Consider the following 13,081-nt stretch of genomic DNA (forward strand, 5'->3'; position numbering starts at 1 on the left):
GCGCGGAGAATCCAGTACAGTCCGGAAAACCCTCAGCCCTGCCTGCGGCCCCTTCGGTACGCTGCAGTCGGCCTCCATTACCCTATTCCCGCGCCGCAACTCCCTCGGAAAAATTAAACCTGGTGCCATCACATGAGGCAAAAGGGTAGCAGCTTTTCACTAGGCAAAGAAAAAAGGCAGAACCGTCGCTAAATAGCTAAGGGGTGTGTTGCTTCGGCCGGGTCGCCAGGACGCCCCGCCCAGGCCCGCCTTCTCAGCACCAGAACTACCTTTCCCAGAGGCCTCTGCGGCCCCGAGGGGCAGGCCCGTCCGCTCTCCACTCATATTGAACGGTGATTGGCTTTCCCGGATGAGGGCGGGGCCTACCTCAGCCAGTGGGTGAGAGGCTCGTTACGGCGGCGGAAGCAGCGGCGCTGGGCAGAGGGGTGGGGGACCGAGTGCTAGCGCCTCGGCGGCGGCGGCGGGTTTTGGAGCCCGAGGACGTCGGCTCCGCAGGCGGAGAGCGCACGGGAACCAGCTCGGGGCGGCACGGCGGCCACTCGGCGCAGCACTCAGGTAATGGCGGGACGTGCGCCCAGGAGGGGAGGGAAAGGGGAGGGGAGGAGACGAGGGGGCGGGGCGGCCGAGCCGGGCTGCAGCGTCCGTCCCGCTGCGCGTCCCCAGAGAAGGGCAGCGGTGCCTCGTTTTCTGCGGCGTGGACCTGTACTCTTTCGTGAACTGAGCACGGCAGTTGGGCCGGCTGCAGGGGCCGGGTGTCCTGCGACAAGGAATGGAAAGCCGTCGGGAAGGCTGGGCTGAGTTGGGCTTGGGGGCGTGGCGGGCGTGGGCCTTGGCGGGGAAGCTGAGAGGCCGGGGGAGCGCGGGCGGGCGGGCGGCCCAGGGAGTTTGGCTCCTGGAGCAGTTTAAAGTGACTCTCCACATCCGGGCCCTGCGCCCGCCGCTTTCAGACCCCGACCGAGGCGGGGCCTCCCAGCTCTCCGCCCCTCTCGCCGGCAGCTCTTGTCTTCCTCTGCCATTGGCTCTTCCTCGGGGGGTTTGGGCTGCCCCGGCGAGGCTCGCGCCTGATTGGCTGGCAGTCGGCGGGAGGGTGGGGCGGGATCACAGCGCGCAGGCCGCGGTGGATTGGTGCAGGCCCTGGAGTGACGCACCCGGCGTGGGGCCAATGGGCGGGCGGGGGAGGTAGGAGCAGGTTCGGGGAAGAGGACTGGAGCAGAGCGGCGGCCGGGGGGCCGGGGTGAGTGGGGTCGGCGGGACTGGACAGCGACGGGCCCGAGGGGCGCTGCGGCACGAGCGGTCCTCGCGATCTCGGAGCCTAGCGCTGCCACCGCATTGGGTCCTCCGCAGCACCCCCGGCCCGGCGAGGTTGAATTAGGAGGGGCGGGCGGCGGCTGCAGGTAAAGAGGCACACTGGTCCTGGGGCTCCTCAGAACGCCTGCCCCCCTCTCCAGAGGATTCAGAGACCCGAAGTATCTGGAGACCTGTGTTCTCTGATCTCGGCGGTGGGCTTCACGGTGGGGGTTAGGATTGCGGGCTAATCAGGGATATCGGCAGAGCTTGGCTCCTGAGCGAAAAGTGGGGGTAGATTTTAGAGAAGGTGAAGGTCTCAGTTCCTTTTGGCTGAGCTGGGGTCTGTGAAAGGGGCGGGAGATGCGGGGTCGGAGAGAAATCTGTAAATGGAGCCTGTGCAGGATAGCATTGAAAATCCCTTTTGCGTCAGGTCTTGATGTAAGGTTTCTGATCCCGTCTTAGGACAGGGCTCTGCCTTCAATTTCTCCTGTGACACACTGATGACAATTCTATTCATCTTTGTATGAAGCTTAAGTCTTTCAAAGGCACATGCCACTTGTCAGGAAACTTTACATGTTTACATAAATGTTGTGTTAATACCTGTCGTGTGACTGTTGTACAGGATGCAATGTGGACTTTTTAGTGTGGCAGTCCACAAGTATTTTGGGGGGAGGTGTCACAATATCTCTCAGAACCGTGTAAACGATTTTACGATTTTGCCATTAACTGAACCTATGTACATCAGAAACTTAAAGAATTTAGACCATTTATGCACTGAATGTTGAACACAAGTGCTGTTTTAGATGAATGATGCTGCATTTGCTCCTCTAAGGGAAGATATAGGCACTAAAGATGATTTAATTTTCATTATTGGTTACAACCTCAGAATCCAGTAATAACCATATGACTATGCACTGCAGGTGGAAATGAGTTCTCAACAGTTTCCTCGGTTAGGAACCCCTTCCACCGGGCTAAGCCAGGCTCCTTCACAGATAGCCAACAGTGGTTCTGCAGGATTGATAAACCCAGCTGCCACAGGTGAGACGTGTGATATTCTATATTGCTTCCTGCTTTAAAGATATTGACAGTTTTCTACTTTAAAAATTAGCAAATTCCTTGTGGGATCTGAGTGAATACTAGGTTATTGAATTTGAAGAAAGAATATATTACAATTCTAACATAAATGAGACTTTTTTCCCCTTTTTTTTAACTGCTTGATTCACATGTACCAGAGTGTACATAAAACTTATAGTAAACCACATCTATAAGAACTATTTTTAAAATATTTTAATGTGTTCATATTTAATTTAATTAAGGCTCAGGGGTATAATAGTAATGCCATGAGGGAGCACAGAAGTACATAATGCATAGGTCTTGCCTTTTAGGTGCTTACTATCTAGGAAAAAAAAATCTTTTTATCTTTAAGATATTTATACATGTATATTTATCTTGGCTTTTAGTTGTATACTCTTTGAATTCTGTGGATCAGTGGTCCTCAGCTGGTGATAATTTTGCCCCCCTAGGGATTTGGCAGTGTCTGAATATATTTTTGGTTGTCACAAGTAGGGGGTGCTATTGGCATCTGATATTTATAGGCCAGGGGTGCTGCTCAACATCCTACACTGTGCAGAACAGCCCCCCACAACAAAGTATCCAGTCCAGTCAACAGTGCTGAAATCTAGCTACTCCTTCAAATAATCTGTGTTGTATGTATCAAAAAGATGACATTGCAAAATGAAATAAAAATACTCCCTTTTCTATTCCTTTTTTTACTGCCTAATTTCTTTGTTCCTTATCATGGTAAATGGTACTACCATCTACTCATTGCTCAAACCAGAAACTCGGGCATCCTATTTAATTGGTCTGTCTTTGGAGTTCCCATCATGGTGCAGTGGTTAACTAATCCGACTAGGAACCATGAGATTGCGGGTTCGATCCCTGGCCTTGCTCAGTGGGTTAACGATACGGCGTTGCTGTGAGCTGTGGTATAGGTTGCAGACGCGGCTCGGATCCCGAGTTGCTGTGGCTCTGGCATAGGCCTGTGGCTATGGCTCCGATTAGACCCCTAGCCTGGGAACTCCATATGCCGCAGGAGCAGCCCTAGAAAAGGCAAAAAGACCAAAAAAAAAAAGTTCTGTCTTTGTCTCTTACCTGTGAACTGTTGCCCTTTGTTTAATGTTTCAGCCTCATTTTCTATTACTTTTTCTCCTTCCTGCCAGTTTCATTTTTGTTACAAATTTATTTTAGTTCTGTTTAGACTGAAAGTATGTGTAAGCTCCTTTATTCCTCCTGCTTAACAGTAGCTACTCATATTTTCTGAATGAATGATAAAAAGTTCCTAATTTTCTTGACCTGAGGACATCAAATATTCTGGTTTGGGGGTGTTTTATTTTGTTTGTTTTTTCTTCTCCCCCCGAAGTCTTCTTCCTTTTCACACTTGCTCATCTAATTCTTTTTTCTTCTTTGAGGTTTCATCTCAGATGTCACCTTCTTGAGAAGTCTTTGCGGACTTCATTAGCCACAACAATTCAGGGTGGAATCTCCTCCTAGAATGGTCAGGACGCATCTGTCCACGCTCCTGTGTGTGGCTATACTTGCCACAGTGTAGAAGTCAACACATTCTCACAGAGTCACTGAAAGTTCTTTACTCCTTAGTAAATATTTTAGACAATATTTTGTCTTTGGTATAAAATCACAGTGGAATAATTTAAAGGAGCATCACTAAAGAGAATTTTTGAACATCTCTTTGCAAGGGATTAAACAGCTCATTTAAAAGTTACCTGTAATTGTTAGCAGTAATTGTCCTCAAATTTTGCTGAGAAGGAAATCATTGACTTAGACCAAAATTGTCTCTAATTTTACTTCTGAGATATGTAAGTATTTTTCTCCTTCAGTTGCTCTTAAGAAATAAAAGTTTTCCTCTGAGTTCCCTTGTGGCTCAGCAGGTTAAGGACCCAGTGTTGTTACTGTCATGGCTCTGGTTACAGCAGCCCCTCAGGTTTGATCCCTGGCCAAGGAACTTCTGACTCCTGCTGGTGCAGCCAAAAAAGAAAAAAAGTTTTCCTTAAGTAGTAGAGGTCTCATCATTTCCTCTTGCTCTCGTTGGAAGAAGTAATTTGGGATCCTAAGCATATCAGGATTTCAGTACATCCTTACAGTTCAAAAGTATAAATTACAACCAGTTCTCTTAGCTACTGCTTCAAGATTCCTTTCTGATAAAAATAAACTGAAAATAAAGAATTCAAAATGCTTAGAAACAACAAATTATTTCAAAAAAGAGCCTAACGGGCAATGATCATGCATTATATCTTAATGAAAGCATCAAAAATCAAGTCTTTCTGGACAGATAAGTTTGGGGAAAAGTTATAAAACTGTCCGCTTTCTTTAAAATTTTAATTATAAGAAATTCTGAGAGTTCCCATTGTAGCGCAGCGGAAACAAGTCCAACTAGGAACCATGAGATTGTGGGTTCGATCCTTGGCCTTGCTCAGTGGGTTAAGGATCCGGCATTACTGTGAGCTGTGGTGTAGGTCGAATACATACAGCTTGGATCTGGCGTTGCTGTGGCTGTGGTGTAGGCCAGCAGCTGTAGCTCTGATTAGACCCCTAGTCTGGGAACCTCCATATGCTGTCGGTGTGGCCCTAAAAAGACAAAAGGAAAAAAAAAGAAAAGAAAATCTGGACATTGGGGGAAGGTTAAAAATCAATAGATAATGGAAAGATGGAAGTAAAACTGTCTTTATTCACAAACATGATCATGTGTACAGAAAATACTAAAGAATGTTTTTAAAAAGCAGTTAGAACTATTAAGCGAAATTAGTAAAGATACAGAAATCAGTTATATTTCTAAATACTAGTAATAAACAGTGAATTTTTTTTTACTTTTTTTTGTCTTTTTTTTTTGTCTTTTTCTAGGGCCGCATTTGTGGCATATGGATGTTCTCAGGCTAGGGGTCTAATCCAAGCTGTAGCCGTCGGCCTACACCACAGCTCAACAGCACTAGATCCACACCACAGACATAACAACACTAGTTCCAAGCCACTTCTGCGACCTGCACCACAGCTCACAGTAATGCTAGATCCTTAACGCACTAAGCAAGGCCAGGGATCGAACCCGAAACCTCATGGTTCCTAGTTGGATTTGCTAATCACTGAGCCACAACGGGAACTTTGAAAAAAATTTTTGTTTTTTTTTGCCCTTTTTTCCCCCTTTTTTTAGCATCAAACCCAAAGCATATGGAAATTCCCAGGCTAGGGGTCAAATTGGAGCCGTAGCTGCTGGCCACACCCACAGCCTCGACCACACCAGATGTGAGCCATATCTTCTACCTACACTGCAGCTTGTGGAAATGCCAGATCCTTAACCCACTGAGCGAGGGGCAAGGGATTGTACCCATGACCTCATGGATACTAGTAAAGTTAACCCGCTGAGCCACAACAGGAACACCATGAGCAGTTAAAATTTTAAAATGTCATTTGCAGTAGCATCAAAAAAACACCCCGAGAAAATACTTATGAATAAATTAACAAAATATATGTAAGATCTGTGGTTAGAAAACTATGAGAAATTAACGACCTAGATAAATGGAGAGATCTGTTATGTTCGTGGATTATAAAACTCAGTATTTTCCTTTACCCAAAGAGATGTGTAGATTCAAATAAATTCTAATCAAAATCACATCAGGTACTTTCCTAAAAATTGAGTATCTGAATCTAAAATGTATGTGGAGGGAGTTCCCGTCGTGGCTCAGCAGTAACGAACTCAACTAGGATCCATAAGGATGCGGGTTTGATCCCTGGCCTCGTTCAGTGGGTTAAGGATCCAACATTGCCATGAACTGTGGTGTTGGTCGCAGACATGGCTCAGATCTGGCATTGCCGTGGCATAGGCCTGCAGCTCCAACTCAACCCCTAGCCTGGGAACTTCCATGTGCTGCAAATGTGGCCCAAAAAAGCAAAAAAAGAAAAAGAAAAAAAAAAGATTGCTCTTCAAAAGATACTATTAACAAAATAAAAAAGCAAGCCACAGAATGAGAGGAGGCATTTGTGATAAATATATCTGCAAAGGACTTATATCCCAAATACATTAAAAAACCTGTAACTCAATAGCAAAAAGATAGCCTAACTTTTTTTTTTAAGGGACAAAATGTATGACTAGACACTTCATCAAAGATGCTATATAAAGGACAGATATGCACAGATAAAAGATACTCAACTGCATTTTTCCTCAGGGCATTGCAAATTAAAACCACAGTGAGAAACTTTGTCACATTCACTAGAATGACTAAAATTAAAAGACTAACAATACCTAGTTTTGATGTGTTTGTGGAGCAAGTAGAACCCATACATTGGTGGGAATGCAAAATAATCTTGCCACTTTGGAAAAGTTTTGCACAGTATCTTAAAAAATTAAACATAAACTTGCTGTACAACTTAGCAGTCTCATTCCTAGGTATTTACTCAAGATAAATGAAATGTATGTGTCATACATACAAAGGCTCCTATTTCATTATTCACAGATGCATTATTCATAACAACCAAACACTGGAAAGAACCCAGATTTTATCACCTGAAGACTGGATAAGCAAAGTTTAGTCTAGCCATACAATGGAATACTACTCAACAATACAAAGAGCAGATTACCATAATATACAGTAACATGGATGAACGTCACAAGCGTTATACTGAGAATGAACCCAGACACAGAGGACCACATATTGTGTGGTTCTATTCATACGAAATTCCAAAAAAGACAAATTGATAGTGATAGAAGGCAGATCAGCGGTTTCTAAGGCGTAGGGCTGGGATTGACTCAAAGGGGTATGAATTCACTTGTTAGAGTAAGGGAAATAGTCTATGTCATGATTTATGTTGTGCTTACAGTACTGAGTACATTTTTGAAGATTTAATTTTATACAAAAAATTAATAGATGTTACTTTTAAGTTGTACGTCAATCAGTAAAGCCGATTGATTAGAAAGTGGACAAGGAAGTTCCCGCTGTAGCACAGGGGGTTAAGGATCTTGCATTGTCTCTGCAGCAGCATGGGTTTGATCCCTGGCCTGTAATAGTTAAGAATCCAGTGTTGCCACAGCTGTGGCGTAGGTCCCAGCTGTGGCTTGAATTTGATCCCTGGCCCAGGAAGCTTCCATTTGCCACAGGTGCAGACGAAAAAGGAAAAATAAAAATAGACAAGAGGTAGGAACATATACTTCACAAAGGAAGATATATATGAATAGCCTGTGGTCACATAAAAAGACTAGCTGTTATGGAAATATCAATGAAAACCACAGTGAGATACCCAATACACACCCACTAATGTCTGTGTATCAGGAGCAGTTGGAACGCTAAAACACTACTGGTGGGACCATAAGATGATATAACTACTTTGAAAGTACTTGGGCAGTTTCATATAAAGTTTACCGTTTGACCCAATCATTCTGCTCCTAAATTGTTGGTGAGAATGTTTGTAAAAAAGTTACTGAACTTTTTAACTATTGTAAATCTCAATAAAGTAGGTTTTTTAAAATAAAGCGGTTTTAAAAATCAAAATTAAGAAACATTCTGAGTGCCCTAGGAGAAAAGTCAATATATAGCAAAATATAAAACATACACCAGTGTTTTCTCCTAGTGTTTTTTCCTACAAGAAACTTTTTTCCTGAGGAGATGACTGAATAAGAACTGCAAGTACATATGGGTATTTACTCCAGAGTTGATAATAGCAAAAATTTGGAAATAACCTATAAGTCTGTGTATCAATGATAGGATATTTTATTTTATTTTTTTTTGTCTTTTGTCCTTTGAGGGCCCTGCCTTCTGCATATGGAGGTTCCCAGGCTAGGGGTCTAATCGGAGCTGTTACTGCCGGCCTATGCCAGAGCCACAGCAACACCAGATCCAAGCCGAGTCTGCGACCTACACTACAGCCCTTGGCAACACTGGATCTTTAACCCACTTGGCGAGGCCAGGGATTGAACCCACAACCTCATGGTTCCTAGTCAGATTTGTTTCCGCTGCGCCACGACGGGAACTCCCTATCAATGATATGATAGCTGAAAAGCTATAGTACATCCATGCAATAGAATTCCATTTAGTGGTTTTTAAATGGTGCAGTAATATATTCTGTGTTACTCAGCAATTCCACTTTTAAGTATATATCCAATAGAAATGCTGCATATGTTCACCAAAAGACACATACATGAATATTACTGGCTCTAATCTTCATAAGTAAAAAGCTGAAAACTAACTGCCTACTGGCAAGAAAATGAATAACTTGTGATTTATTCAAGCAATGGCATACGCTACTGAGTGGAAGATCTATAGCTACGTGCAGTAACATGGACGAATCATATACCTGTAAGTGAAAGAGGCAAGATGCAACCAGGTACATTTGTTAAGAGTGCATTTATATAAAGTTCCAAGATAGCAGTGATCTATAATGTTTGAAGCTAGCATAGTGAGTATCATTGGGAAGGGATAGTGACTGGAATCAGGCTGAACAGAGAGAACCCAGTAGCCTTCTGCTTCTTGAGCTGAGTGCTGATAACTCAGGTGTATTCCGTTTGTGAAAGTTCATTGAACTATACAGTTAATACTTGTGCTCTTGTCTCTTTGAAGGTTATATTTCAATAAAAAAGTTAAATAAAAACTCTCCCCAAATTAGAGAAGTGAGAAGTATCTGAAGGCTAGTCTTTGTTTCTTTTTTTTGGTTTTGATTTAAAAAAAATTTTTTATTACTCAGTGAATTTTATTACATTTATAGTTGTACGGTGGTCATCACAACCCAGTTTTATAGCATTTCCATCCCAAACCCCCCGTGCATTCCCCCCACCCTGAAGGGTAGACTTTGGAAGCAGTTTTACTTTCTTAATAGTTTTCCAAATAATTAAAATTCTTTACATAAGTATAATCTGTATTTTCAGAAAAATAACATTAATATTGTTTTGGGAAAATTATAATGCAAATTAATATTGTCACAAACTCTCTTTCATTACATTAGTTCCTTGATTTTTTAAACTTAATTATTAAATATGTTACGTGTTCCCATGACCCAAAATTCTAAAAGAAAAAGAGGATACAGTGAAAAGTATCTCTCCCATCCCTGTACCCTAGTCACCCACTTTTTTTCCCTTCAGGCAACCAGGATGGTTTGGAAATATGTTAGCCATATACACATACACATGCATTTATTTTGTGTGTGTTATCAACTTTTTCACTATTCTGTACCTTGCTATTTCATATTTTTTTTCATAATGTATATTACACATTTTTCCATTAGAGTATCTAAAAAACTTTTCTTGTTTTATTTCTGTATGGTTGCATGGTAGCCTATTGTGAGTATACCATAATGTATATAGCCAGTCCCTTGTTCACAGACACACAGGTTTTTCAGTTCCTTTCCTAGTCTAGAAATGCTGAAACAAATAATCTTATATTAGGGTCATTTTACACATATGCTCTGTATCTATAGGATACATTTAAGTAAGTGGAATTGTTGAGTCTCAAAGGGTTACATGCATTATAATAACAATAGAGATTTATTTGTTTGCTCTGTAGAGATTTTTTTTTTTTTTTCTTTTTACAGCTGTACCTGCGGCATATAGAAGGTCCCAGGCTAGGGGCTGAATCAGAGCTGCAGCTGAGGCCTGCACCACAGCCACAGCAATGCCAGATCCAAGCCACATGTGTAACAGTGCCATATCCTTAACTGAGCGAAGTCACGGATTGAATTTACCATCCTCATGGATACTAGTCATGTTCTTAACCCACTGAGACACAGTGGGAACTCCCACTCTGTAGAGATTTACACTCAGAAATTTGTTTTGAAATATTATACATTCTTAAACATTAAACTATGGTTAAATTATCTTTTTAATATTAGGTTTTTATAACTTTCTAAATAAATACTTTAAATGGGATTACCTTATATCTTACAGTCACAACCATTTGAGCTCATTTTAGATAGTTGTCAGGTCCTTTTTCATAGGAAAGCCATAATATCTAAAACAAGTCCCATGTTTCATAGGTATGACTTTTGGGTTTGATGTCCTTCAGGGGAATTTTATGCCTGGATTCTCCTTATCAAGAAAGTCTCACAATGAAACATTTTAACAGTCCTGAAACTTCACTGCAAGTGCCACTCTTGTGTGTGCTGTTATGTTGATATTGGAAGGACATGACATGCTGTTTCACCCTTAATGTCTTCACTAGTCAACGATGAATCTAGTCGCGATGCTGAAGTCACTGCCAGGGAGCACATGGGTTCCAGCAGCTCCCTACAGTCCCGTGAAGAGAAGCAAGAGCCTGTTGTGGTAAGGCCTTATCCACAGGTGCAGATGTTGTCTACACACCATGCTGTTGCATCGGGCACACCTGTCACAGTGACAGCCCCACCAGCCCATCTGACGCCAGCAGTGCCACTCTCATTTTCGGAGGGACTTATGAAGGTAATGGAGAGGTTTAAAATTACACATTGAACCCTAGCTAAAGACTGGCTAGTCTTTCTGACCATGTTCACAAAGTCTTAGGCTGTATCCTAGGATGACAGTTTTCCTTTTCGACCCATCAGTTCAGCCCTTCTCTGTAACTCAGAGGCTGCTGTTCCGCAGTGCCTAGTCTCGTGCCGCTGGGCAGTTGGCATCACAGGATCTCTTCTAGTATCCATCCATTTTGACACCAGTTTTATTCAAGTTATGGTCATGCCAGTATAGCTCTTGGCATAGCATCCTTCTCTGAGGTTTTGTTTTGAAAGCTTGCTAATTTGGGGGCATCTGAGAATACCTCCTTGTGTGTTACCTTGTGGATATGTTTCAGTTACTGGGAGTTTTTGTTTACTTCCACCCAAACTTGGGAGGCAGCATTGTATAGATGAAAGAATGTGGGCTGTAAGCCATACAGATCTGGGCTTTATTCCCAGTTCTAGTTTTTACTGTCTGTGTGGCTTTGAACAAGTGACTTAGTCTTGCTTTGTCTATTTCCTCATCTGTAAAATGAAATGCTAGTACTTCAGTGGAAAGGCTCTGATGCTAAGAGAGAAAATACGTAAGACTCCTGGCATCTTTCCTGGCCTTCTCCAGGTTTGATTTGTGAACATATATAGAATGAAATGCATCACTAGTAAAAAGCTATTGATATGTTTCGTGTGGTTTTCTGTTTGCAGCCACCCCCGAAGCCCACCATGCCTAGCCGTCCCATTGCTCCTGCTCCACCTTCTACCTTGTCACTTCCCCCCAAGGTTCCAGGGCAGGTTACCGTTACCATGGAGAGTAGCATCCCTCAAGCTTCAGCCATTCCTGTGGCAACAATCAGTGGACAACAGGTTTTTTTCCTCTTAATTTGCTGATTTTCAAACTGAGATGCCAAACTGTTGATCATTATTTATTGAATGCCAGCAGTACATTAGGCACTGGAGTAAATAAATAAAAAGTTAAATGGTCATTGGTATCTGCAAGGGGACATGAGTAGAGTTGACACAGAAAGGATGGCATAGGGGATAAGACCAGTAGGCACAGTGGTCTTGTCCTTTAGCCTGTGTGTACCGAGCATCTGCTGTGTGTGAGGCACCACCTGCAGCATGGGATACAAACCTGGATAAGACAGCCTATGACCTTGAGCTCAGGGTCCGGTTGTGCTTAGATATAGGTACAAAACTCTAGTGGGTAGAAAACGGCCCCACAGCAGTAGTGCTTCTCTAGGTTATTCTCTGAGAAGAGCAATGTGTATCTCTTGGGCAACTGGCAGGTCCCCTCATCAGCGTGCCAGTCGTGAACATTTACTTTGAAGTCTCATGTTTTAACTTAATTTTTTTGAAATTGCAGTCTTTCTCAATATGTATTTGATTTATTGAAATTTTGTAGATTACTTACCAATGGAAACTGAATCTCAAAACTCTTTCCCTTCAAGTTTTCAAGAAAAAAAAATGGTATTGCAAAAAGCTGCAGTGTGATTTTGTTCATTTTGTCACATTGCTGGATACTCCCAGAAGGGCTGGAATGTCCAGCTGAGAAGGGGGCAAGGGCTCCAGTGTCCATCAGGGGTGGGCAAGTTTGAGGAAGGGACACTCAAGGGCGAGCCTGTTGGGTGCTGACTGGATTTACTTAGAAATCCGGAATAGCGTAAAGAGTGGGTAAGCACAGTGGAGTGTAAAGGAGACAGTGAGAATAAGAAAAGATAAGCTTTTGGCCAAGACAGAAAACAAGGGCAAAAGACTAACATTGAAGATGAGTGTCTGAATGTGGTCTGTCACGTGTTACCAGTGACAGGGATCCAGCAACAAGCCAGACTCAAGGCGGTTGATGAGTCTTCCCAGTCACCTACCACATGCCTGCTGGCAGGTCATTGTGCAGTATGCTGGGTAAAAGAAAACTGAGTGTCCTTTCCCTTGGGTGCTCACTATCTAAAAGGAACAACCTGACCCACATTTGGAGGCAGCTGACTTTCTAGAAGCAATGGCTAAGCACCAGTGGCTAAGACCAGGCACTTGGAAATAACATCACCTCCTGTTTCTTGCAGGGACATCCCAGTAACCTGCATCATATCATGACTACCAACGTACAGATGTCTATCATCCGCAGCAACGCTCCTGGGCCCCCTCTTCACATTGGAGCTTCTCATTTGCCTCGAGGTAAAGCCTGCTCATTCTGTTCAAACTCTTGAAGTGCAACAGTAGGTATATGTTGGGTAGAAGATAACTGTAACACAAAGCATATCCAGAATCAGCTTATTAAAGATGCGGGGCAACAGAAATACACTTAGAGTAATGCACATTTTTAGCATGATCTAACAGGTGCTAATTT

The 13,081-nt window shown here is 43.0% G+C and overlaps 1 protein-coding gene across 7 annotated transcripts in view; it reads left to right on the plus strand.

Moving 5' to 3' along the window:
* The first annotated feature begins 399 nt into the window (after positions 1 to 399).
* The window catches only part of SAP130 (Sin3A associated protein 130), a 94,923-nt gene continuing 82,241 nt past the window's right edge, over positions 400 to 13,081 (plus strand). For 2 of the 7 annotated variants that reach the window (XM_047772593.1, XM_047772596.1), the window contains exons 1-5: positions 400 to 555; positions 2,208 to 2,325; positions 10,497 to 10,732; positions 11,446 to 11,604; positions 12,798 to 12,909. In XM_047772593.1, coding sequence (XP_047628549.1) covers positions 2,214 to 2,325; positions 10,497 to 10,732; positions 11,446 to 11,604; positions 12,798 to 12,909 — 619 coding nt within the window. In that variant the 5' untranslated portion in view covers positions 400 to 555; positions 2,208 to 2,213. Of the gene's footprint in view, positions 556 to 1,210; positions 1,235 to 2,207; positions 2,326 to 10,496; positions 10,733 to 11,445; positions 11,605 to 12,797; positions 12,910 to 13,081 lie in introns of those variants that run through there. The other 5 variants (XM_047772598.1, XM_047772595.1, XM_047772597.1 and 2 more) reach the window with 5 other exon arrangements.

This window comes from Phacochoerus africanus, chromosome 3 (genome assembly GCF_016906955.1).
Source record: "Phacochoerus africanus isolate WHEZ1 chromosome 3, ROS_Pafr_v1, whole genome shotgun sequence".
NCBI lineage: Eukaryota > Metazoa > Chordata > Mammalia > Artiodactyla > Suidae > Phacochoerus > Phacochoerus africanus.